Source organism: Eleginops maclovinus, chromosome 6 (assembly GCF_036324505.1).
Source record: "Eleginops maclovinus isolate JMC-PN-2008 ecotype Puerto Natales chromosome 6, JC_Emac_rtc_rv5, whole genome shotgun sequence".
In the NCBI taxonomy this organism is placed as follows: Eukaryota; Metazoa; Chordata; class Actinopteri; order Perciformes; family Eleginopidae; genus Eleginops; species Eleginops maclovinus.
In genome coordinates, this window is record NC_086354.1 from 12,141,277 (window position 1) to 12,167,521 (window position 26,245).

The window sequence follows — 26,245 nt, forward strand, 5'->3', positions numbered from 1 at the left end:
ATATACGTGCCATAATTTGAGACAGCTTTCTGAAGAATCCGAAGACCTTCAGGATGCAAAAGTATTTGAATTGTATTTTTTCAACGAATGCATCCTTGGCATGCTGGCTTTTTGCCAAATTCTCCATGAAACAGGAAGTTGATGCAACTCCAACAAACATACATCCAATTGACCACATAACCTTGAGTCAAAGTGATATCTTCTTGAAAACATATCAGCCTCATGTGACCAATATCATCTGAATTACATGAAAATGATGTGTTCTTTACACATGATATAGATAGCAGGACGTGTGTCAGGTGTGTTCTTTAGCACACCCCTGTCCCCCCACGAAACAAATATATTACACACGTTTGACCACTCTGCAATAATGCCGGTAGTTCCCACCAGCGTCCCATCAGGGACTCAATGGGCAAGGACCCTTTCATTACTGCTGGCAGCTCTAATTTGACATGATATTGAATCACTGCAAGTGAAATAATAATACACAACCACAATATCGGATACATCTCATATACTTTACTTCTTCTCTTCCAAAACATTTCAGTGTGACATAGAAAGATATTTCTAATTAAGAATCAGGGTGACCCAGAGAAAACTGATGAATAAAATTAATACCTGACCCCCAATCTAAGTGGGGGAAAAAAACTAACATCTGTTTGTCATTGGTGTTCTCGGATTTCTTCTATACAAGTTTCTTTTGTTGGTTGATGAACATTGAAATGACAAGTCCAGTGCATTTCCATGGATGTTGATGGTGAACAGTACAATGAGCTGCAGGATGAAGATGGCACCCTCAAGTGGCCTGCAGGGCACACAACGTACGGGCTGAAGCAGTTATTCATCATTCAAGTCTTTGTTTAACACCGGCAGCAACCTGTCAGGGGAAAACATAGCCATCAGTCTGAGAAGTAGAAATGTGGCTTTGCTGTGACAGAGAAAATCAAGCTTGAAGGAAAGCAACCCGTACAATGGAAAAATGTTAAAACAAATATACGTTTTGTTTATAGATGACACCATTGCTGTTTTTTATTTATTAAAAACACAATCGAAGTCTCAGTCAACATTCAACCCTGTTAATAGATGTGTTTTCTCATTAAAATACTATACTTCGATGTTTGAGAGATATTCTAATCTTATTAGAGGCTGCTACATATGGTCTTAAATAGGTCACTGTCCTGGATACTGGTCTCCTGACACTCTACACTACCTGGCTTATTGTTTCAGAATTACACCGTTTATCATTTCCTTAGTACTGACAGCTTTCTCCTGCTGAGAAGAAAGTGTGTTGCCACCACCAAATTAGTAGCCTTGGAAAAATGATTATCTCATTTTCTTTTTACCAGTAGAGGTATTTGGTCTTACAGAGTATTACTATAGCACAGTTTCTTATACCTGGATTAAGATGTTTGGAAATGTGAAGACTAAGGAATCACATTATAAGTAAAAATGTGTTTTATTTAGTTTCTTTATGATATAAAGTGCAGTTTAACAATAAGAAATGGTTTTACTTGTAACATTCTTAACAGTGCCAATGTAAAAAAAGCAAAAGGTGCAGACCATACAACTTTCGTAGAATCGTTAGGGTCTTCGAGAGGATGCACCTTTCAAGTAATTGCCAAATTTCAAACCAATCTTTATTGTCTATATAAATAGAAATAGCTAGAGAGCAGTTTTAATCAAGACAATAACACAACATAAGAAATGAGTGTGAATAGTTTAAGATGTCAGTTTAAAGCCAATTAAGATGTCAAGGTTGAAACTAAGAGCAACAGAATATAATTGTTGTGTTTTATGCTTTTACAAATATACAGTAATTATGATGCTGACAAAAACATGTTAATTCATCTACTGCTGCCCTTCTGCAACGCATACTGTTACACCTTCTCTCTTATGTCTGCAGTCATGTCTTTGTCATTTAATGAACAAACCTGAGTTCCACTATTTGTCATTCTTGAATTTGCCGCTGACGTAGGGAACATAATCCAAAAACACCCGCCAGTCTGTGAAGTGGACCACAGCTACACCTCCCACTGTGCCCCACACAGCCAGAGTGGGGACCCTGTGGAGCACAAAACATTGTCAAGATTTTAAAAAGTTTCTCCCACTCAGAGTCGATATACAGGTGATGAAAATTGTAAAGGTTTGTTTTATTTTGTGACTACAAATACTAATTATAAACATACACCAGAGAAAAATATAAAGCACCTAATGAGAAATTAATAAAGTGTTGGATTAAAGACATTAGTTTGACTATTTATAGATTGTTAATGGACAAATGATTTGTATTCCTAATTTTTTTTGTAAATCTGACTAAAAGCTGATCTTCAGGTGAGATCAGCTGACTATTGTTATGTTTAACTTAGCTCAACTTATATTTACCTCTTATTAAAACGAGCTAAATAAAAAAGGAATAGAAATCGGCTATTTGTTATGTGAAAATCATTCAGTGAGGACAAAGTTCACTTTGTAACTTCATAATTGTTATTTTTTGTCATCTTTATTCTTAGTTTAACTGACGAGTAGTCAGCACGTCCCTACAGGATGACCTCGGCTAAGCTAATGTTAGCTGAGGACACAATCAAGATTATGTTGACCAAAGTCTGACTTCTCTCCGGTTTTTAGAGTTCGTAATGTAACAATGTAAAACAAATCACCTTACCATGTTTTGGCGATGGACGCAAATTTTGAACCAATCACTTTAGCGATCATTTCTGCTGAACTGTGTCCTCGGTGCCGCTTTGAAGCATAAAAGAACTTCCGGTTTGCTACTGCGCATGTGCGTGATGACCACTTGGGAAACGTCTATCAGTGAGTGGATCAAAATGAACACCTTTATTATTTTTTTGTCACATAATAAATCCTTAATATATTCGTTGTTATTCAAACCTTTCAATACATTTTACTCACGGCCAGTGGTGTAAAGTAACTAAGTACTCCAGTACTGTTCTTAACAGTACAATTTGGAGAGACTTGTACTTTACATTTTTTGCAACTTTATACTTCTGCCCACTACAATTCGGAGGTAAAAACTGTACTTTTATTCCATTCCATTTATTTAAAAATATTTAGTGACTTTGCACATTTGGATTAATAATCTGAGGTATAATATACACTTAAATTAGACTTTAGTTACACCCAGCGTAATATTCACGAACTACCCTACAAAGTAATTAAATAAGCTGCCTCTTCGCCCTTTTTTGCATACTGCACATCAGTTTGTATACCAGCATAACAACATTTTCTAAGGCTCTGGACAAATAAAATAAAACTATGTATTCAGCTGGGTGCAGCTAATTCTGCCCCACTGCAGACAAATAAATGTAGTATAGTAGTACTTTCTGCTGGCCTGTTACTGTAATCATCTTTGCCCTTTTTCAGTCCGGTAAACTCATTTCACATATAAAATGGATCGAACACTACCATGTTGCATTGCAGAAAGGACAAAAGCATTCACGTGTTTGATAAAATGTGGGTTTAAAAAACAAAAAAAAGACATTGGATCAACGTGGTATTTGTTATTAAAAATGGCACATTTATTGCTACATTACTGTTATATACACAACAGTTCTCTATATCTACTTTATATATAAAAAATAGGAAACTGGAGGCACTTTGAGGACATAGCCTACATAGATGTTGTCCCCAAACATGAGTGAAGACAGAGAGATTTGTAGCAGGTCATCTGTTGTGGAGGACAGAAAGGGTCTGTTAACGAAGAATATCAGGTGCATGTTTTGATCCTCGGATACTGCAGACCTATCTTTCATGTAAAGTAAAGTACAAGTCTTCAATAGAGATTTTCATATCACAACAACACCACATTTTTTCTTCAGAAAGGTTAGAGTAACTGACAAAGAAAATAATGTTTGGGGCTAGTCCGTGGGGGTAAGATTTGTGATAAAATGACAGGTACAAAAAACCAAATACTGTTACATATAAGTATCAGCTTAGAATGATAAAGCTGACATATCATACAGCTGTACATACATATCAATGCACATGCCAGTCAAGGACAAAATTATACTTAACAAAATTATACTTAACAAAATCAGTACATAAAAGATGAAGCATTTTAAGTATTTTTAAGCGTCTCATTCGAAGACCGTGTTATTAGTCATCTTACGTTTAATAACACAGTGACACTGAAGCCGTCAGCGTCCACGAGTGTGCTTCTTCATTTAGATGTTCTGAGACGCTGTCAGATGTAACTGAAGTATATATGTTTTTATACATCTGTATTATAAAAAGGTACAACCTATAAATCCTCAAATGCAACGTCATCCACCATGTAGCAGAGAAGTATTCAGGCACTGGTGAGTAACCATTATCAAAACTCCCAAAGTCAGGAAAATGACTAAGGCCACCCTTTTGATTCATTTAATGCTTCATTTCATAATGAAACAGTGAATTATGTTGCAGATTGTGCAGACCGCCCCTACTGCCCCTTCCTCAAACTCATCAACACGCTCTTCAGAGAGCTGGACATCAGGGAGAGGAGAGGGGGGTGTGCTGAAGAAAATATTGTTTCATTAAAGAAAAACTGTCGCAAACACCAGAAAAATCCAATTACAACTGGCCTGACAGGGTTGTGTTGACACATGCATTTTTCTATCCTTTTTTTTTTTTTTTTTTTTTTAAAGAGAGCAATATCACAACATGTGATGTTACAGCCAGATAGGTTTGTCATTTCTAACGTTTCTAAGCACCTGGCACAAAAGAAAACACCTCACTTTGTTCCTGGAATCTAAATTGAGAGTCGTCTTACATTTAAACAATGTAAACAAAAAAAGAAAGAGCATTCCAAAAGGATAAAAACAAAACTCATACAACTATCTTACAAAGTAAAAAATGAAACGATAAAAAAACAATGATAAATCAATTCTACAAAAAAAGGAAGATCCTTACAACAGGCTTTGCAATTGTTCAAAAAGGGGAAAAACAAAAAACACCAAATGCTCAACACACAGCAAAACAATTCCATAAATGGTGAGTAAATTCTCTACAGGGTAGCAGGAACACTCATGATCCCTTTCAATACTCAATTATTTCTGTCTTCGAGCAACATGTGATTTACCATAATAAAAGTTGCTCCTAGACTTAAGTTTAGTAAGTTCACCATGCTGTAACAGAGTCTTCAGGTATGATTGACCGGGGCAGGCTGGCCACGCGGCGGCGAATGACTGACTTCATGACGGCGAGGGATCTGAAAAGGGAGGATGACTTCTGTACCCGTTGTGCACATTTGATTCATCCTCTTTTGCCGTTCCTGGATTTGTATCTCGGGTCTTTGCTCGTGTTTCTGTCGGTGGACGGTGTCTCTCCGGCAGTCTTTCTGCTCCACTTGCATGGCAGTGACCGTAACAGATGTACAGGACTTTAAGAGATGAAACTCAGGGATCCACAGGTGAACTTAATCAAAAAATGTCTGTGGCACTTTTTTCAGCCCAAACAAGAAATCAAAAATAAAAAAAACATCCAGATATACCAGCATACCGAAACAAAAAAGGATGAGTCAGCCTTCTGATTGCCCGGGTATCTGCTGGATGTCTTCAAACCTGCCTGTGTAGTTCAGTCGTCACATGAGAAGATAATATTGATGGCTATTTTTATCTTAATCATACTCTACGCATTAGGCCTCTCTCGGGCACGTTTCTACAGGTTTCAATCATAAGATTTAAACCCGGGTGTCCCTCTTCGCCAGTGAAGAATGTAAGACCTGCTTTTCAGATGGGAATGCCAATAATCATCCAACAATACAAATCCTAACTCTGCTCACACAAGCAGTTGATCCAAAAAAGTTTCATTTGATCCAAACAAGTTTTGCTCCCAACATGTAAAGCAATATTTCAAAATGTCTTACAAAAACATGATCATAAGAAAGTCCTTATGTCCAATTTCCACTGTCTCCAAACCGGTGTCCTCGGTTCAAAGTGATGTCGTGTTAAGATTAATACATTTCCCTCCTGTAAGAGTGTGCTTGTTACTTTTGTATTCATAGTCAGGAATGTGGCCACCTGCTTTGTCAGTAATGAGGTGTGTGTGCGTGTGTGCTTTCCAAAAGTTGATTAACACACACTGAGATGCATGACAATGATAGATTAAGGCCACGTGTTCTAAGGGCTGTACAATCAACAGGAACTGGAAGAGAAAGGAGAAAAACAAATTAATATTTTTCAACAAAACAAGCCATTTCAAATGATATTGTCTTGCAGGCAACATGAATGCTACTCTGCTCTGTGCACTGACCTAGGAATTACATATGTCCGTCTCCCATATGACCCCCAAGCTGCATCTGGGGGTCCACGCCTGAAACCTTTTCTTCCTCTCTCCTCTTGAGGCAGGCAGCCTTTGGGTTCAAATTACGCTCTTTGAAAAAAAAAGGACCAACACATATATTAAAAACAGGAAGAGGAAGTATGGGAATTCTAGGGAACGTCTCATTATGCTTCCTCAAAAATCTTTTAAGAGATTAAAGCAGAGTTTTAAACAAACAAAATAAAGGTCAAAAGTTGACCAGGGGGGAACAAAAAAGGAGAAAAGCAAGATAGGAAAATGAAAAGTAAGATGAGAATCAGACGCAGGCATTTGGCAGAGGGCAGGGATATACTTCCTCAATTATCCTCCCTTTCTTCTCCCTTCTTCAGAGTTGTTAAGAGCAAAGAGAACGGCAGAGTGAATGCCACAGTCAGTGAGAACACACTTAAAAGAAGATATTTTCCTACGGGTGAATGACTGGCAGCTAGTCCAGCTACAATCAGAGATGCTTGTTGTCTGTGTGGATCAGACCTTCCTGTATCGGCTGACCTACCTCGCACCTGCTTCTCCAGGCCCATAATGACCTGCACAGCCTGCTGCAGGATGATAAGCTTGGTCTGGGCCTTGTCGGTCTGCATGTGGACCTGAACCATCCTGCCCAGCTCTCTGAAGGCTTCGTTAATGTCGCGCACGCGCACCCTCTCCCTAGTGTTGTTAGCGTGGCGGCGCTCCTTCTCCCTCTGCTCCTTCTCCTCTGCAGTCAGGTTCTCATCGTTCACCGAGACAACGCTGCAGCCAGGAGGAGAAGTGGGGGTTGGAGGGGCCGGTTAACAAATCACAGCGGTCGCTAAACCAGGGCTACATGTTCTCACTAAAACTACACTTATACCGATTAAAATCATGATGCAGCTTTTAGCTTTGCACTTTTCCTCCTTTAGAATATTAGTTATTAAGAAAAGCAGTTTTTTAATCTTAAATGCATGTTTATATTTGATGCCATATTTCAAGCTTTTCACCCAATAAAATGAGACGAGGAAATGCTGAAGAAGATCCCAGTGGAGTGGGGCTGTATTGCAGTAGAGAGAACGGAGGGTAGTGATCATTTTGTCCCGTAGATCTACAGTACGACAATTACAAGTAAGTAAATCTCAAATCAGTCACGCATAATGATTTCTAACGAGGAACCGATAAATTGGATACCAGGTCTAACTAATCTGTGCTGAAGTCTAACCAACCACAGTTTATTTTGGTCATTGGGGTCCAGGATGGAAGTTCAGGGGATATAGTGACTGTCCAGCAGAATGAAAAAGAAGTTATGAGGAGAGAGAGAGAAAGGGAGAGAGAGGAAGCAACACCCTCTGCCAACATAGAAAGAGCCACAGAGAAAAAGCCAAAGAGGAGAGACTGAGGGCATCATGTTAAATACATCAGCAGGAGATGTATTTATCTGAATGTGAGGAAGAGGAGGTCACTGCTGATATCTGTAAAAAGAAAATGACAGAGGACGAGGGAGTGGATGGGGAAATGAAAAGGATTGTCTCGAAAAAACAGGGTGGCAAAATTAAAGAGTTAATGCTTGAAAGGCTGGACATGCAGCACAGAGACACTGCCACACAGCTGGAGGCCGGTTACACACGACACCACAGTCCTGCTTTCATGCCAACCACAGAGCCGGGGGAACAGACAGGGACGTTGTGAAAAAATAAAAAGAAACACTGAAATAATTGAATTAAAGAAGATGACTCTGTAGTTTAGTCTAAAGCTTAATGAGGCATCAGTGAAAAAAGCAAATAAGCACACAAAAAGATGTTAATACGGGGCGAAGCAGAGAGACATATAAGCACTTTCACAGGGGAAACAGACAGGCACTTCTAAGACAAGGCAACACAAACTGCGTCAGGACGAACAGCAGTCCGTATGTGTGCCCAGAAAACGAAAACCTTAGAGGATGAACTGGAGAATGGGCATGTCTTGAAAACAACCACACAGCTTTATTTCCTAACTTTGTAGCTCCTTTTATTTAAAGATACAAAAAGTGTTTTACGTTGCTGGTTAAGAGTGTTAACCAAGTGGAGGGAAATGGATTTCAGACAGAATTTAACAAAGATTTGAAATAACTAGCTGGGAAGTGAAGCCGTGTGGGAGTTTTATTTTGTAAAGAGGCCCTTCCCCTCCTCTTCCTTCCTCCCTGGACACCCACTGACCTCGGACTTGTTGCTCCAGGTTGAGTATAACGTTAACGGCCTGTTGCAGTACGATCAATTTGGTCTGCGGTTTCTCGTGGCTCATATGGAGCTGACACATGCGTCCCAGCTCCTTAAAAGCCTCGTTGATGTCCCGCACACGTAGCCGCTCACGGGTGTTGTTTGCCATCCTCCTCACTTTCTCCCGCTCAGCCTTAACCTCCACTGGAAGATCTTCATCGTCTTCCTCATCATCCAAACTAGCGAAGCGCCATTGGCAGATGAGGAGGGAATAAAACAACAGTATGGGTACAGTTCATCATTTCTGATAATTACTTCCCAACTATGGAAGGCAACACATGTTCTTAGTAATGTCCAAACCATATGGAGCGGGATACAATTTCAGAGCAACTCAACGACCATTACAAACACTGCTACAAGAGGTGGAACACATTCAGTTTTTGAGTCCTAAAGGTAAAGTTTCTGCCACTTCTGAACTACCATAAAGATGAATAAGTATGTAGTAATAAGTAAAGTTGATATAAAGTTACAGCTTTCCATGAGCTGCAATGTCTAACACGCCAACCGAGGATCTGTCTTTGGTTCCTGTGGTCGCAATGCAGGTAAACTAAATAAATAATAACCTTTTCTAAAGAGAGTGTAGCTGCATCAGGAACAGCAGGTAAGCTTTAACTCGGTGATGTAACAAAATGTGAATGTTCCCAACTGTAGCAGTGTTCACAACTTAGTTGTATTACTTTGAAGTTTAACTCCCATTTGTTTAAAGTGTTGAACTTGTTTGAACTTCAAACCCAGATTTAGTTTTTTTCCTAATAATTGTCATGAAATTATCCTTCTCTGATTTTGCTAACTAGATTAGAACATTTTGTGTTAATTCATCTAATATTTGATACACATGTTGACATGCCTGTAAGGCTGTCACATTTAGAGGAGTTATTTTTACCCAGCTATAACTGTTCTTGGATGTTGATTTATATGTTATTTTGGTAATGCAGCTGATCCAATTACTGAACTATCCTACTCATCAACACAGATTATGAAACTTTGAAGACATCCCATAATAGCAGCTTTAGAAAAAAACTGTAGAACGGGTCAGTCTGTTAAGACTAGTAAATAAAATCCATTAAAAATGAATCATCAAATGTTATTATTTTATAGTGCCCTACAGTAAATATAAGGGAATTATTGACTAAAGGCAATCATATCTAAAAGGATCAAAGACCATTTCCAGACACATATTATACTTAAACCACAGCAGCATCATGGAATGCCATGAAATCTCATGCAGTGATAGAAGAGTATAAACATTGTGTGAAAAAAAGGTTTTAGACACCTCGTTCCAAGCCGGGCTTTCACGTCTTTTTTCTCGTCCTCTGACCTGTCGGTGATTGAGCAGTTTTCATCGTCCTCCTTGTCCTCTCGTTTTATATCAGACCCACTGGAGCGATTGAGGCTCCCGGACAGGCCTGCACAGACGGTTCAGAAACAAAGATACTGAATAAGATACTGATAGAACCAATGCATGCTACCTAACATTCAACGATAGGAAAGCATTATGCCCCTTTGTGACATAAAAAGTAACCAAGAGATTATAGAGCATCATAAGTCTCACCGGTGAAGCCTTCAGGCTGAGAGCCCGTCTGGCCAGATGCAGGGCCGTGGTGACCGTGCATAAGTCCTCCACTAGAGGGCAGGCCAGCAGAGTCCTCATGGAGACTGGACATCTTCAGGACAATGAAACAGTGTTTGAATGATCACGTAAGACGTGGTTAGAAACGGCTCTGTTACTTTTTCTTTCATTTTAAATATCTAACTTCATTTAGTCACTTGTGGACAGATTTCCTTGGCTGCTATTTGTTTGTCTCACCAGTCCAGGCAGGCGACTGGCCAATCCAAGTGCTGCGCTGGTGAAGGCAGGAGGTAACCCTAAGCCGGACGCCAGCAGACTGTGCATCTCAGCCAGGCCTGGCCCTCCTTGTCCGCTGGCGTGACGCTGAAGAACATTGAGGGCTTCGTCCAGACGGTCCTCCATTTTATTATTCGGCTACAGAGAATGAAGGACAAGGGACACTGAGACAGTAGAAGGCAATGCAAGCATAACCGTATAGCATCCTGTATTTTCCTCTGTCATTTACTTCAACAGTCTTCTGTGGTAACTCTCACAAGAAACAGAAAAGATACGTTTGCAGGACAACTGTCTGGTGGAGGCAGGGTTGCCGTCATGGATAACTGGAGTCTTTGGCGTTTGTTCTGTTCCGTTTGTCTTTCTAAAGGGTTGTTGTTGAAGTTTTTCTATTTTACGTAGGTTTTTTTTGCACATATTTTTTTGCAATAATTGTGAATCTGCACTTCTTTAGCAGCAGCAGCATGTAGAACATAACTGTATGATTGAATTTGTAAATGTTTGTAGAAGTATGAATGCATATATACAAATAGATAAATGTACATTCATATGTAGATACATTAACATTTGTGTTTTGAATTTACATTCTGCATCTATTCAGTACCTGTGGGCATAAAAGCTTATAAACCCAAACGTATGCCAACTCACCATGGACTGAATTCCACTGTCAAAGTTGGGCGAAGGTGTGGCCTGGCCAGAGGACCGAGTCCACTGGGATGCAGAGCCTAGAAGAGAGGTCACAAGGTTTAGTTCAGTACATATGTTCTCATTTACTCAAACAGCTGATCTCATGCTTTAAACTGATCAAATCCACTATTTTAAGTTCAGCATCATCATCATCTTGCTCCCTTTCTGTTCTCCTTCACCTTGTGCCAGCAGCAGCATGATGTACGAGGTGTGTGATGAGCTCACTCATGGACTCAGTGCACAGATTAGTGCGGAAGTGACCCCAACCCCCTTCCTACTGTATTCTCCTTTCCCCTCCTAAGTTATATTTGGATGGCGCGCGTGTGTGTGTGGTGTGTGGTGTGTGTGTTATAAAGATTAAGTGAAGGTTAAGCTGGGTGGTGGACTTCGCGTTACATTGACGGTGTGTTACTGATAAATATACGATGTCTGCTATTTTCAAAATTGCTAAAAAGGTTTAAAAAACACATTTCAACAAAACGCGTATCTTCGAATCTTGGAACGATTTAAGTGAGCGAGTAGGACCTTTCTTGAAATAATCACATGACCTCAACGTCAAGATATTCTTAATAGCCAAACTTATCTCAGTCTGTGTTTGTTCAGTTTCAGCACAAGAAAAAAAGGTCTGACTAAACTCACAGACGCTGCTGAAAGGATATTTCAAAGTATTTCACTTTGTAAAGCCATCTGATTCACTCGGTGTACAGTTGCACCATCAGTAATATGCCTTCCAGTTGGAAATGCAGAGCGGGGGACTGAAATGTTTTCACTTAAATGTGTAAAAGTATTAACTTACCATGTCATGTATTTTAAGTCATATGTGACATTATCTTGATGGGATTTTGCACATTAGAAAGTAAAGATCCCTCAAGACACAGAAATAACTTGCACCTCGAACCCAATAGATGGAGCTACTTGTCACTAAGAACCATTCAGGCTGAGTCAGAAGAACAACAATGTATTTTGAAAGATTATATAATTCCATTATATGACAGGAAAGACCTCTTGTTGCACCAACAAACCTACCACTTTGAGACCTGGGGAACAAAAGACTAGAGGTATTCCCTCACCTGATACAGCCTGGGGAGAGCCAGAGGGAGTAGATGGAGACGGAGGGTAGGTGTTACTGTGCGGATCGGAGGGATAGATCTGAAGAGGAAGAAATTGTTTCCAATTAAATAAAATGGCAACTTATTCCTTTACATTGATTCTATTATAAAAACTAGAATTTCCACTAGAGTTTACATTTTATTACAACTTACAGATGCTAGGGCTTTTCCAATCTCATCCCCTGAACTTCCCGGTACTGTTCCTCGATTTGCTTTTGGGGAAAGACAACAAGTATTTGAATAAGATCCCGTGCTCAAATAATATTCTGCAATGTGATCATACTGGAGGAAAAACATGAAGCGCTTTTCACACAAAAAGGGCACACGTATAAAGGTTTACCCATAATGGGGTCAGCCATAGGGGGTGTGTGGCTGGGGACTCCGAAGCTGCTGGGGCCCGAGTGGAAGCCCGCAGGATGAGCCCCGTTCACCTCACCGCCATGCATGGGGTAGTTCTGGGGAGAGAGGGGCAGCGGCTGCCGTTTCTGAAAAACAAAGACAGCCAATGACTCAAAAGCACGAGCAGACACAAGTCGTCAGAGACAGCAGTACGCCTTCATAACCAAACAGAAAGTAAGAACCAAAATACCAGGGCAAACTTACCAGTCTGTCTTGGGGGTTGAGGGCAGTGAAGGGAGCATGCTGGCTCAGGTGGGGGGGGTTTCCCAGCATGGTAGTATAAGCAGGCTGAACCATCGACCTGGCAGAGCCCCATGGATCAGAGGGTGGGTGAAGGCCTTCTGTCGGGGGGCATCCAGCGGAGGAAAGGGGGGAGAAAGAAGGGCCACAGGAGAGGAGAGGACAATGAAGGCCACATATGAGACACGTCACATTACTGTGATGACTTCATTCAACTGTGATGCACTATTCAGCACCCAGGCACCCCCGGTGTTCACTGGCATACAGCTACAGCACCTATGGTCACCCGAACATCTAAAAGGATATTCCGGGGAGTTAATTTTACAACCCTACCGGCTATAAAGGCGTATTCCAGCTCAATATTATTTTCTGTACATTTCCCAACATTGACAACAAGTGTCTACGTCAGAATGAACATTTCAGACAAACAATGAGCGAGGAGGCTCTCAAAGCACATGCTGTTTAGACTGACCTTGCATGTAGAATGGTGGTGGGTAGACGTTTCCTGCCTTCGGGGCTGGGTAGCCAGCATTGTCCCGGTTAAACTCCTCTCCTGAGGCTGATGCATAAACCTACAAAGCATAAACAGCAGAGAAAAATTAAAATCTTTAGCTCAGAGCTTTGAACTGTGTCATAAATCCATTTAATACTGAAAACAAACTATATAATGTATACAACTGGTTGTATTTTCCGTTCAGTAGAAACTATATATGGCTTATTTAGTTTGAGATCCTCATAACCAAGGTCCCTGGGAGCTTCCATGTGCTTTGTATGGTGACCACAGATTAGTTTGCTCATAAAGATAGTGTCTGGTGTTACATTTTCAAAACGATAAAAAAAGTGTATGCATTAAATACCCGATTAAACACAGCTCCTAAAAGTATGTGTTCCTTACTAGGCTGGAGTCTATTTTTACAATCAGGTTTTACTGCCTAATTCAATAAACAGGCGATTGCAACATGGATGCAGACTACAGGCTGAGCATTATGTATCGAATGTGCTGTGTCAGTGATTTTATTGGGCTCTGTCTCCAATCTCTCAGGGCCTTTTTACATTTTATCCTATTAAACAGAAACACACTGAGATGATTACAGATATACAACGCACACTTTGACACAGGATGATGTGATCACACAATGGGAGATGCAGTGGGATTTAGTGCATGGTATAATGGGTATTAAGAAACCAATGTTCTGAACCACCATAGCATTCTTAATCAAGATTATTCTAGACGAACGACAAGTATCAAACTGTGTCTGCAAAACTCAAATCCAAATGGACTGAAGTTTTCTTCTGTAATTTGATTAAACAGAGAAAAAGGAGAGGGAAAAGAAGGGAGAGGAGAAGAGGGAACGGAGAGATGCACTCCTAATTACTGAACCATCTGCCGAATCCTGGATGGCAGCCAACTCCACTGGCAGCTGGGATAGAGGGATGGGGGAGGGAGAGAGAGAAAGGGGAGGGAGGCGGCGGGAAGGAGAGGGAGGCGGAGGGAGGGGGCTGTGGGGTAAGAGAGGAGGGGGAGGGGGAAAGGAAGAAACAGAGAAGAGGAGGAAATAGGGTGCCCAGAGAGCGAGAGTGGGAGGGAAAAAATGAGGTGGAGTAGGAGCCATCAAACCCGGCACGAATTCCCCTCAGTGATCTAACGGGTTCACTTGGCAGAGAGGAAGAAATATGGCCATAAAGCAAAGGGCCTACAAATACAACACACTATAAATACAAGCTGCAAATGAGTGACTGGGTGAATGAGTGGCTCCCCGCTCCCCCACCCCTTTCCTTTCCTTTCCTTCGGTGGTGCAGATACACAGCTGTAAGAGCTGGATGTCCTGTGTTGCAGCTATTCTCCTACTTGCGAGCCAAGGAGAGGCTTAAGATGCAGAATGGAATGTGGGGGGGCGTAAAACATGACAACATGAGCTCCCATGGACTGACTGCAAGGGCTGAGATATAGTTCAGGACTCCAACGTTTCTGGATGCTAGTACTCACCGAGGAGGGCAGGCCAGGGGGCACCTTCCTGATCTTTTTTGGCTGTGTGCCTGAGGGGAGGAAGACAGAGGGAAATCACATAAGCTCGCACACAGATCTTAACCTATTGCAGGAGAGATTTTACAACCACCAATGTAGGGACTCAACCACGCAGACACAATCTCTCCATCTGTCTCGTGACCACTCATAAAGGCCTGATCGAGAGGTATCTCTACTCTGATGTTACTCAGTGATTTCACTTTCTTTAACCAAGCAGAAGTGAGATTTCAAACCTCAACTAGAGAAGTGATGCTAAGACATAGTCTTAAATATAAATCAGAACAATGAAAAGGTTTTTGAAAGGAACTACTATGACTGTGTTGACCACTGTTGTTACTCACCAATGGGCTCCTGTGAGGGTCTCCTACGAGCGTTGCTTCCCTCATATGAGGAATAAAACTGGGAGTTGGACTTCATGCCAGACGGGGAGAGGGCATCAGGACTGGGCATGGGCATTTCATTGGGCATAAAGCCCGGCTGGAGATGGTAAAAAATAAAAAAAAGCACAGGCTCATGAAGTTTAAAAGTAATACATTACAGCAGTACATTCAGAAGGACTTATGGTAGGAAAACTGTCGGAGGGACAGCTTTTTCCTAAAGAGCATCAGGAGAGAAGATCCTGACTGATTTACCTGTGGTGCAAATGACGAGTATGGTCCTCGCTCAGGCTTTCCTGTTAGGAGAAAGGAATATAAAACCAGGTCATGATCGTGAAAATTGGGCTTTTATGTCAATATTAAATCACAATCTGGACAGTCCCCTTCCTCCATTTGGGTGCCTCCCATCTGCTGTGTGAGTGTATATGATAATGCGTGGTATTTATGGCTGTGGACAGCAAAACAACAACAAATTGGCCCATTATAAATGGTTCAGGGGCAATTGTGCCAAACCTCTGTCCCCTCCCCTGACAGTTAAACAGAAGAGAGCTATAGGCTAGCGGCGTCCCAAGGGAGAGCCTTGTTTGTGCATGGGTGCCCTTTACACCCCACCACCCCCTCTTGCCCTGAACACACAAACTGCAACAACAACACATGAAAATCCCCTCCTCCACATCCTCCCTGATTACCGGGCTCCCTTCATCCATTGCCACCTAAGCATAAATATGGCTTGCCCTAAAGTGGCACATTAGTGTCTAACCTACGAGGGACTGCTCTCTCAAACAAACACCTCATTGTGTTGCTTCAGTCGCACACTTCATTTATTTAAACTTCTGCATTCCAGTCAGCATGTTCTTCATCCTGATGTTAGAAACACTGGCCCCAAATGTCCATGGATCGCTTTAATAAATGAATAAATGCAATGTGAAAGGTGTCTTTGCTTCAACTGCTTAGTTCAAGTGAAACCTTCTTACCAACAATCCCTGATCCATACATGGGGGCAGGGGCAATGCCCTCCTGCTCACTGTAAAGGCCCTGCTCTCCATAACCCTGAGGGAAAGAGACAGCAAGACCGACATTAGGGTTACTAACGTGGTTAAAGAAATACAACTAAGCCCATTATTAGCCCCCCTTTCACAAAAATGCAGTTATGTAAGACAAATCTCTCTTGTGTGTTCATGTGAATGGGTCAGCTTACATTAGCAACAGCTACTATAAGATCACATACATCAATATTTATTTGCATTTGGGTTGAATAAAAAAGCCTTGGGTGGAATATTTTTAAACCTGTGTTAACTACACTTATAACTTAATGTCTGTCAAAATGTTCTAAAAATGTGCATTGCATACAAGTCCAGAAGGATAAACCATCCACAGACCATCTTTATAATAGTTTGTGACTCACTCTTGTTTTATCATCCAGTCTGAATATGTTCATGCCGATGTTCATGGAGTCAAATGTTTCCTTATGAGTGAAATCAATCTCAAATATTTGTTTTTTTAGCAGTCAAATATATTAAAATGATGGAGTGGCACTAGGGGATATTTCCCTACGAGGGTCTGGGGTCAAATCCCATCTGATACATTGAGGGGGGGGTGTCTGTGTGTGTGTCTGTGTGTGTAAGCTGTGTAGGTTACATGATCACTCAAACGTGTGTTGTCTTCAAGACCAGATTCTATCTAGTAAGTGAGGATAAACCGTACCCTTCCTTGGTTGAAAGATGGACTGTTCTGTTCTCCGGGCCCCCAGGGACCGGATGCACTCCTCTCATCTATACCTGTAAAATGAAGAGCTGGGTTAGAACTGTTAACCACAAAAAGGCATCCCTAACAAGGACTTAGACTAAAGCTTGGCAAAAGAGAATGATAAGTTGACCTGCTTTGACACAAGTTTGTTTTTGGCTTCTCAAAGTAACCTCGACGAAGAGCTTCAGTTCGCAGCTCACAGAGACGGCATAGTGACAGCGCTGTCACATAGCGTGGATATGAGCTGTAGGAAGTTTGAATAATTAACACCCAGTATGAGGCACCCAGAATCATCCTCGACATTCTTCATTCTCCCACTCCACTCCTTTACATTTTCCATGGCAACAGTCATCCATTCCCCATCTATTCTCTCACATTTGGCCTACACCTTCGCCCTTACACAGACACATGCTGAAGGTCTCACTCTTACATAGTTAGCGCACGTTATCCCTGACCAGTGCACTCCTGCTTTCAGAGGGCTGAATGTGTTTGAAAGGAGCGATTTTAAAGATTGGTGAAGCAGAAATTCCTGCCCGTCCCCTTTCTCTCAATCTCCTCTCGTACTGCAACACAGCATCTCTGGGGGAAAGCTGAAGCTTAATTGCGTACTGATTTGCATAATTGTGCATATTAATGAAGCTGAGCGCTATGAATATTCATATTTTTGTTTTGTTGTCTAATTAAAAAGCGGAGAGGGGAGAGGGGAGGGGGGTAGAGGCGGGCTAGAATCATGACAGGATCAGCAGTAGAACAGACTGATGGGTCCACAGCGCTGAGAGCTGCTAGATTGCCGTGACAACTGTGATCTATACGCACGACACCAGCAGAATAAGAGATGAAGGAGACAATGTCTTGTCCCCTCTCTATGGCTGACTGTCACTATCCACGTCAATCAAAGATGATAAAGAACATGCATGAACCATTTGCTACCATGGCAAGTCATCAGAACCAGAGTTGTAACCAAGAAAACGGCTTCAAATCATGTTCTGTGTCGAGGACTGCATTTGACTTGTGTGACAGTTTTATTATTAAAACTTCATTTAAGTAAGCCAGTCGCAGTTTAAAAAAAAATTGCATTTTGCCTCTCAGCTACATTATTAGCAAGCATTCAGAACCATGTAGCTGATCAAACAGTCGGGGATCAAATATGAAGCTCGCTAGCCAGAGACACGAACATGTGTTATTTTTACCCTCTTTAGAAGAACTGAGGATTGGAAGGCTACTAGAAAAAGAAACATGAACCGTCACCTTCCATTCCACAAATAGCAGGGTGCTTTTTGCACTTTGCGGAAAAATAACACACATCCCCTCTCGTATAGGAATACCTTTTTCAAGGTAATCAAGAGTGGGGTTAACAAGTGTTTTGAGATCAAATTAAATGCAATATATTGTATGGAGTCACATTGTTAAAATAAACTGTTTTAATGCGACACCACTTCACCACTGCCAACCTCAAAACTGTGTTGTTGCTTTGCTGACTTTAAAGAGCCCTTCACCTAAAAAAAAAAGAAGAGCCAAGCAGTGTAGCTATCTGCGGTTAAGCTGTAGCAAGTGATCAACACAGGGGGCATTTTAAGTAGACCGGACGCCAGCTAGCTTTACACAGGTGTCTATAAAGTACTTGGGTGGGAAAATATGTGAAAAGGCCATGGTTTAGTCATTTAGTACGTGTTATAAATGTTGCCCCCAAAAAAAGAAGCAAGACCCCTTCTAATTCGTTTCCCTGAGCCTTGCTTTTGAATCGGTGTGAATGGATAAACATGTTTACATACTCTTCTTAAAAATCAAATACTATATTATCAATAGTATCAACATCTATATCTTGGGTCTACATAAAATCTAATCTAATCTAATCTAGTAAAATGAAAAAAGGCTTGAAAGCATCTACACTTTTGCCGCAAAGACAAAATTGTTTATTAAAATATGATTTTTGCAGGAACTGGGGTTGGATACGTTTGTGTCCAGTTGCTCACTATGTTTAGGAGAGTTTCCTTGATTCAGACGAAGGCTGTTTTATTTATGCTGTGCATTTTTCACCCAGTTTGTAACATGTTGCTTTTTGCCCTGAGAATCCTGTGACGTTTGTAGGATTTCCATTAGCGACAGCAGAAGTGCCAGAACAATGAGAAACCCATGAGTAGTGCACAACTCAGACAGCATACCAGGAGTGGAGAGAGAAAACCATAGAAAAGTGTGAGTAACATCAGACAAATTCTCTGGTGAACCCCAATGCACTTCTCCTCCCAGCATGCAACGCCCCTTTTAGCATGGCTAGTCTATAATTACATAGGAAGAGATACTGGAAACAGACTGCCAGCCTGAGTCATAAGCTTCATGAGCAAAACTCCGGCTCATACATTGACCAAACTTGCAGACATGTCTTGGCTTTTTAGCGAACACTGCCCCAGGCACCTATAACTGAGTGTGCCGTTTTGTCTACACCTTCTTCCTTCCTTTGTCAAAGTGAGTCACGCAGACACAAAGCATGATGTCAGGTCAAATCTCAAGAGAGTGAACAATGTTAACGAATTACTGAACAATGTACAATAACACAGGCTTAGCTGTTTCAACCTGTGAGTCACCGGAGACTTCTCAAACACAACCGTGTGCATTAACTGAATTTTATATATCAGACTGAGATTTAAAGTTCTGAAACACTATGAAATGATAAACATTTCAACGATCATATGTGCAAGAAATTCTAATATCAAGTCTACTAGTTCTTCACCGACACATCTGTTGGAACATTTCATGCAAATGTTAAACTCTTCCCCTTCTGCATTTGAGCCCATACCTAGGTTTAAAAATACATTGAAGGATTCTCAGTTTCCAGAGACCAAAAAATGAAAGTGTGCAGAGTTTACTTTAACTTACTAGTGAAAGGGATTGAGCAGGGAGCAGTACAGAGATATTATCACTGAGGCTCAGAAAGGGAGGTTCCTCATAGCCACACATGTTAAACTTCAACGTATCCCAAACCTAAACCATACTGGGGAAAAACATCTAGCAGACTCTTTAAGGAAAACACGTGGCAGCTGCTCCAAGAAAAGCAGGGAAGTCAGGCTCTTTGAAACTAATGATACGATAGCACATGTTTGAGTAACCAGAAGAAACCTACTGTAATACTTGGACAGACATGGATTGTATACTTTCCTGTAATTTATTCTTTTTGCCAGTTATGCTAAGTGAATATCTAGCAGTAGTGCGTTGACATTTCCCTGATCAAAAGTTAAACAGGATAACGCTCAATTGAATAATAGTCTATAGACATGTTGGCGTAATTTTTTACTTTTTGAGGGATATAAAGCAAGGCTAACAGTTAACCCTGCTTCAGATCGTTGTGCTAAGCTAATTGCTTTGCGACCCCAGCTTTTTGGCTAATACTGTAAGCTATGAAGGATGGCTTAGGTTTCCCTGGTCCTTGTTTTAATGCCCTGAAATCTTGTCTCGATGCAAATCCTCTGTAAATAACATATATCCAAGCGGACCAAAGTAGCTGTTCTTTTTGAAGAAGCAAACTAGATTTTTTACATAAAACTAACAATGGTAAATGTCTGATACGAAAAGGATATATTTTGTGTGGATTCAATTTATAAGGCAGAGGGACAATGCCATGAGCAGCCGTTGGGTTGATAACATCAACGTCTCTCTTTTGTAAGCACACACCTTGCTAAAAAACAAAAGGAACATGTAAGTGGCCCTCAAGTGAATAGAAGAAATAGAGCCCCTTTACCCCTCCCAGCCTCTGCTTGTCTTGTCTTTCATCTCAGCTACAATATCCGGTTTCATTTGTATTGCCGGCCGTAAGACCTACTGCACTTCCAGAGATTTGAAGATGACACAGACAGTTTCATGTAGGGCGAGTGGATCTGCTACTGGGAATAAAGATGGAAAGGTATGCCCCTTTTTTTTTTTTTTTTTTTTTAACTTTTTTGTGTATGACAACAAAAAAGTGAAATGATGTGAATGTCTCAAACCTGTCTTAAGGTCGAGGCTGGTAATAAGGATGGATAATGGCTGTAGGTAAAAGTAAATCATGTGAAAAGAAAGAATTAGAGTGAAAGATTGCAGGATCAGGGAAACATTTTAGTCACGGAGTTAGCAAAGGAGATTAATTGGGCTATTCCCCTCAACCCCCACCCTCTGCCTTTGTCATTAAGTGATTGAATGGCAACAGCTGAGAAGGTGAGGGAAGGGACACCTGCAAGGCGAGGATGAGGAAGTGTTGAGGAGATGACGCCTGATCTACATAACATAAAATAACCTGGCAATCTTTCCTTAGGCTCATTCCAATAATCTGTGATCTCAAACAGATTTCAACAAGTGGAGAACAGGAACTATCTCCTTTTCTATTACCATTCAAAACATCATGAATGAATGTGGGAGGGAGAAGTGAAATGACAAGAGGCTTAAACAGCCAAGTACTGCAATGCTTCATTTCAATAGTTGTACTGGAGAGCATAACAAACCAGTAAGAAACATTTCAAGCATTTAGTGAGAGAAAGAAAGAAATTAAAAAACACATTCAATGTGTTTAACATGAAAATTCAATATAGTATCTTTATTTCTTGTCTTTGTAATATATGTATATATTTTAGATCTTTATTGATGTTATTGCACCTTACGTTATTGCACTAGCTGTTTGCAGTCGCTTATTGCACTAATTTATTTTTGTCTAATTTTTGCTTTATTTTATTTATCTTATTTACACTATGTATGTTGAGTTGTTGGAGGAGCCTGGGATATAAGATTTGCATTGCCAACATACACGCTGTATCTGCTGTGCATATGACAAATAAAACCTTTGAACCTTGTCCTAACGTTGTTTTCTTTTTTTAATCAAGGGAAGCAAATCCAGAAGAACTGAGGAATTCATTTATTTGGGAGGCAAACAAATTAAGTCAGAAAAATTAAGTAATTGTGATAGAAAAAAATATTGAAACAAAGTTTTAAGAAAGTAAAGAAACAAGAAAATAATCGTTAGTTTTCTTACCTGAACCTCCAAACTGACTGCTGGCGAGAGTAGTTGGACGGTTCTTCCCGTTTGATACTGGAGGCTCAAACATCTGAAGAGAGAGACATTAAACTGTAAGCTGTAGTCCATCAAGACTTTGCGGAGTCATTTCCTCTCCACTTGTGCAAAAGATTGATTAGGTGCTAATTCAAATGACCCTATCCTTTTCATTCAGCTACAATGGTCATGAATATATCTTCACATTCCAGCTTTGAGTGACTGCTAACATGCAAGTGATACAACAACAGTCTTGTTAGAAAAAAGATGAGTAACATATATACTGCAAAGCTCCAAACACTGACCAACCGGCCCAATCCATTGGGTTCCTGATATTCAATAACACATCAACCCACTTGAAAATGTAGATGTTTTAACTACATTTTAAGTAACTTGTCATTAAGCAGAGAATAAACGGTAAAGGATGCACATTTAAGTCAAGCAATCTTCAGATAGATCTTACCGCGCTAAAATCCAGCAAGTCGTTGAGCTCCTTGTCTGATTCCACTGCAGCCATTCTCTGCCGCTGTTCACTTGGCCGTTTCAGTCTCAGCAAGCAACTACAAGCAGACAGAAGGAAAATATGAGTATATTTCGGCCGTTGGTACGATGATTTCTATTCTGACCAGCAAAGGTACGCAGAAGTAAAGCTAGTTATTGCCAAAGTCAAGGATTACCACAATATTGTGACTACTGGAGCTTTCTCCAAAACATAATCTAAAAAAAGGAAGGGGATATAGGTTGGGGAAACATGTGGATTTATAAACCAAGCAGTTCGAAGGATTTACTGTTTTTCCACTTACCTGGAACAATCAACTAAAAGTTTAAGAAACTGAAATATTTGTTTATATGTTTTACAAATTGGATCTTGGTTTCATTGTTTTGTTCCTTTGTTAATGATAGGGGTGGTTACATAACACCATGGGCATCTGCACATTAGAGGTGTCTTCCTTTTCACTTAAAAGTAAGTGGTTCAGAAAATATAGTTAAACTGGAGACTTGTTTTAACATGTCTGAGTGTCTGAGTTCTTGCCTTTTAAATTTGAAAAATGTGTCTCAACAATAGAAACCTGGTAAATAAAGTGTTTTCACAACTAATCTTACTTGAGATAGCGTGAATTATAACTCCACAAATGTCTAGACTTACAATGCCATTGTAATATTGGAAATACTTCTCTAAGCATTACAAAGAGGATGATGATGATTTAGGCAGTTGACTCAAAAGCATTTACTCACTCAATATCACTTACATTACATTATGGGAAGGCTGAAATACATAACATAAAAAAATAAACATTATTCAGACTTTGGTAAACATGCCTAGGATATAAAATATATAGAGTTCATGTTAGCAAGTTACCCTGGACCATCAACCTACTGAAGAACTGAAAAGTCAATACTAAGAATCTTCCTGCAGACCACATATAAGATGGTTGAACATGGTTCAGCCACAGGCCACACCGCACTAGTTAGTCAGGGCCCGGACTTCACCTACATCAAAAACCAACCTGTTCTAACATTTCTTTTGAAACACAACGTAGGCTAATACCACAACTACACATTCACTTGGGATATGTTCTGTAAACAACCTGTAGCAAGAGCAAATTCTGCATATTTGTGCATAACGTCTAAATTAGTAGCTATCATTTCTGCATGAGGTGGGCAAACCAGCAGAGACAATTTGCAAAACAAAAGCACTGCAGTAAATACCAGCTGTGGGAAATCATAATGTTGTGATTTTGTTTGTACTTAGAGGCGTTGATTAAATTTAGAGTTCACTTTTGTGGTTGCACAGTCACTGAAGCTGTCAAGCAAATATACAATAACGTTTTTCAGTTAGTGTTTTGGGGTGTTGACTTGTGGCCACTGATACTCTAAGCTAATGCAGTTTTGTTGCAATTTTGGGAGACTTTTGCTTTGTCATTTTAAATAGTGAGTGTTTATACCAAAATAACAAATACCCAAGCAGTAATTATTGTTAAAAACTAAGTGGGAGTTTAGTCATGACCTAAAGTCAGTTGTAACCTGAGATAATTTCACTACTACCACTTGAATAACTCAGTATCGTTTTCAGTGCATGACTAAAGATTCCCTTTTAGTCTAAAATAACACAACTAGAAACAGAAAAAAGTTATTAGTTTCAGTAATTTGAGCTGTTCATAGCAACTTCTTACCCACCACATTAAACTTGTACCAATGTTGAATGCATATTGTGAGTAATGCCACTACTTTTTTTTACATCAAGTAAAACCATGACAACACCAAAAGCTCAACCATTTGTTGCAATTACATCTGCATGGGACTCTGAAGGCATTAAAGGATGCAAACACCAGATCCAGTTTAACTGGGGGAAACACAAGAACAAAGCAATGTAAATAATGTTGAAAATAATCAATGTTATAAACAGTGAAGACCGAGAAATGTGTTTTTACACCAGACAATAAACCAAAATACTTCAGCACTACTTAATCTAGTCGTTTCTGCCTCTCACTGAGCTGAGGTCAAAATGGGGGATAAGTGTTTAGCCCCTCCTAACAAATGGAAGTTGCATACGCTTGTCTTGAGCACCCCCACCTCCGGCCTTCCCATTTGGAGAAAAGTTTAAGGCACAAAATACCCACACAACACATCATACCTGGCGACAAATTTGAGATAATCTGCTATCAACAACATGGTGTTTCATGGCTCAGTGTAGGGTTTAAAACCATGCGGGACGTTTAAAAAGGGCCTTAAAAACCTGTTGCCTGCCCCTCACGTCGAGCAGGAGAATGGGGCACTAATGAACACAAAGACTCGGGCCACCAAAGTTTCAGTAGAACGGTCAAAAAGCAACTAAATGAGAATAAACGTCAAAAGTGTCCTGAAATAACTGCTCGAAACGTGTTGTGTATTAATCACGATGAAATAAATAAGTATAAAGCCTCATTCTGGTTGCTTGTTATAATGCTGGTTTGTTTGGAGGACGGTGGTAAAAAAAAAGAATAGTTATACTTTTGCCCAAAATTGTATTTTCATTCTGCAATGTAATGTTGTTCGCTTATGATTACAATGCTACACTTGTGAAACAGACACACATCTTGATACCAGGTGGAAGAGATAGCCATTTTAGCTTCAACCAGGAATGTTGTGCCGTTAGCTTAAACCGAACAACGTCTACTTTAACGGCTAACGCTCGTGCGTTTGTTTCTAGAAAACCGACATACGGGTACCAGACATAGCAAAATCATAGAGGGGCTAGCCAACTCAGTCAAGCAATATGCTAAAGTGCTGTAACATTATGACCCACTGTAGTGAACAAAGAAATCCATCACACACAGGCTAATACTCGTTATAGTAATAACAGCTCACTAAGGCCGAAGGGACGACAATCCAAGACCCCGCTCTTCCCGGCTGTGCCACTCGGTTACAACTTAAACGATGCGCTTAAAACTTGATTATTACTCCACTAACAACGTGAGACACGAATGCTGTTTGTGGTGCATATGTTTGTTATGAATGTGTATGTGTCGACGCATTTACCTGGACAGTTATATAGCATCCGACAGGGAGAAATCGACGGCCGCAGTAGAGAGAAAAACAAAGTTAGGGATAGGATCCTTCCCCCCGTGGTCCGGACTGTGGGCTTGATGAAAATGAAGAAAGACAATATGAACCACTCCTCCGTCGCCTCGTCTGGTTGACGTCTTCGTCACGAAACTAAAAACACGTTTTTAACACGAACCATAACTCTTAAACGGCTCCGTTTCCTTGTTGTAAGAGCAAATGTAACCATTTCATTTTCCAAGTAGACATTTTAACAGCCTCCACATTGTCGGTTCCAATGAAGTGAATATCACTCCGCAGCACAGCCTACGGGGGGACATGGACGCTGAAACATCAGCGATGTCCAATCTGGGTTAAAACGAAGATAGTTTCGAGAACCTTTGTAAATAGTCTTCGATTTGATCCAAACTGCAAAATGTAACTGTTTTGCGGCTGTAAACACGACGCAAAATCATCGGAATATCAATTCGCGGGGATCTATATTGACTGGCGGATGAGGACAGCGGAAAGCCAAACAGCCTAGACTAGTGGAAGATGGAATGATAATATGAGAGGGAGGGCCAATTGGATACAACGAAAAATTGATTGGCAAGTTAGAGGCCCAAATATATTCCTTGTTCAACCTTTAGGGCTGTTTTATTTAGCTTACAGATTTCTTTCTTTTTATAATTTTGTTCTCAAGCAGTGCCTGCGCTACATATATTGTGTTCTTGAGAGATGAGTATACACAATGTTTAATTAT

The 26,245-nt window shown here is 40.5% G+C and overlaps 2 protein-coding genes across 5 annotated transcripts; both read right to left on the minus strand.

The window, feature by feature from the left end:
- Positions 1-499: 499 nt before the first annotated feature.
- LOC134866195 (cytochrome b-c1 complex subunit 10) lies at positions 500-2,817 on the minus strand. The gene is made up of 3 exons (XM_063886205.1): positions 2,663-2,817; positions 1,932-2,062; positions 500-877 (listed from the first exon to the last, which is right to left on the minus strand). The coding sequence occupies exons 1-2, from the start codon at positions 2,710-2,712 to the stop codon at positions 1,942-1,944; spliced, it is 171 nt and encodes a 56-aa protein (XP_063742275.1). The 5' UTR covers positions 2,713-2,817; the 3' UTR covers positions 500-877; positions 1,932-1,941.
- Positions 2,818-3,512: 695 nt separating this feature from the next.
- Positions 3,513-25,866, minus strand: tcf3a (transcription factor 3a). Of its 4 annotated transcripts, none has more exons than XM_063886188.1 (20): positions 25,480-25,866; positions 22,424-22,520; positions 21,943-22,015; positions 16,908-16,981; positions 16,178-16,253; positions 15,459-15,499; positions 15,168-15,303; positions 14,788-14,837; positions 13,273-13,372; positions 12,765-12,901; positions 12,502-12,646; positions 12,315-12,373; positions 12,123-12,201; positions 11,014-11,090; positions 10,330-10,506; positions 10,075-10,186; positions 9,841-9,928; positions 6,812-7,047; positions 6,250-6,369; positions 3,513-6,141 (listed from the first exon to the last, which is right to left on the minus strand). In XM_063886188.1, the coding sequence occupies exons 2-19, from the start codon at positions 22,475-22,477 to the stop codon at positions 6,257-6,259; spliced, it is 1,827 nt and encodes a 608-aa protein (XP_063742258.1). In that variant the 5' UTR covers positions 22,478-22,520; positions 25,480-25,866; the 3' UTR covers positions 3,513-6,141; positions 6,250-6,256. The 4 variants fall into 4 exon arrangements, with proteins under 4 accessions (XP_063742258.1, XP_063742256.1, XP_063742257.1 ...); XM_063886186.1 differs by having other exon boundaries at positions 9,796-9,928; positions 25,480-25,864; XM_063886187.1 differs by lacking the exon at positions 6,812-7,047 and adding an exon at positions 8,463-8,701 and having other exon boundaries at positions 25,480-25,860.
- Positions 25,867-26,245: the final 379 nt, after the last annotated feature.

What these genes read in the sequence shown, in the direction of transcription:
- LOC134866195 (XM_063886205.1), bottom strand. Translation starts at nt 2,712, where the DNA reads ATGATCGCTAAAGTGATTGGTTCAAAATTTGCGTCCATCGCCAAAACA. An exon ending in GCGTCCATCGCCAAAACATG is followed by an intron (nt 2,063 to 2,662) that starts GTAAGGTGATTT and finishes TGTGCTCCACAG; the next exon opens with GGTCCCCACTCTGGCTGTGT.
- tcf3a (XM_063886185.1), bottom strand. Translation starts at nt 22,477, where the DNA reads ATGGCTGCAGTGGAATCAGACAAGGAGCTCAACGACTTGCTGGATTTT. An exon ending in ACCACCATTCTACATGCAAG is followed by an intron (nt 12,902 to 13,272) that starts GTCAGTCTAAAC and finishes GCCCCCCGACAG; the next exon opens with AAGGCCTTCACCCACCCTCT. An exon ending in CCAGTCGCCTGCCTGGACTG is followed by an intron (nt 10,187 to 10,329) that starts GTGAGACAAACA and finishes ATTGTCCTGAAG; the next exon opens with ATGTCCAGTCTCCATGAGGA.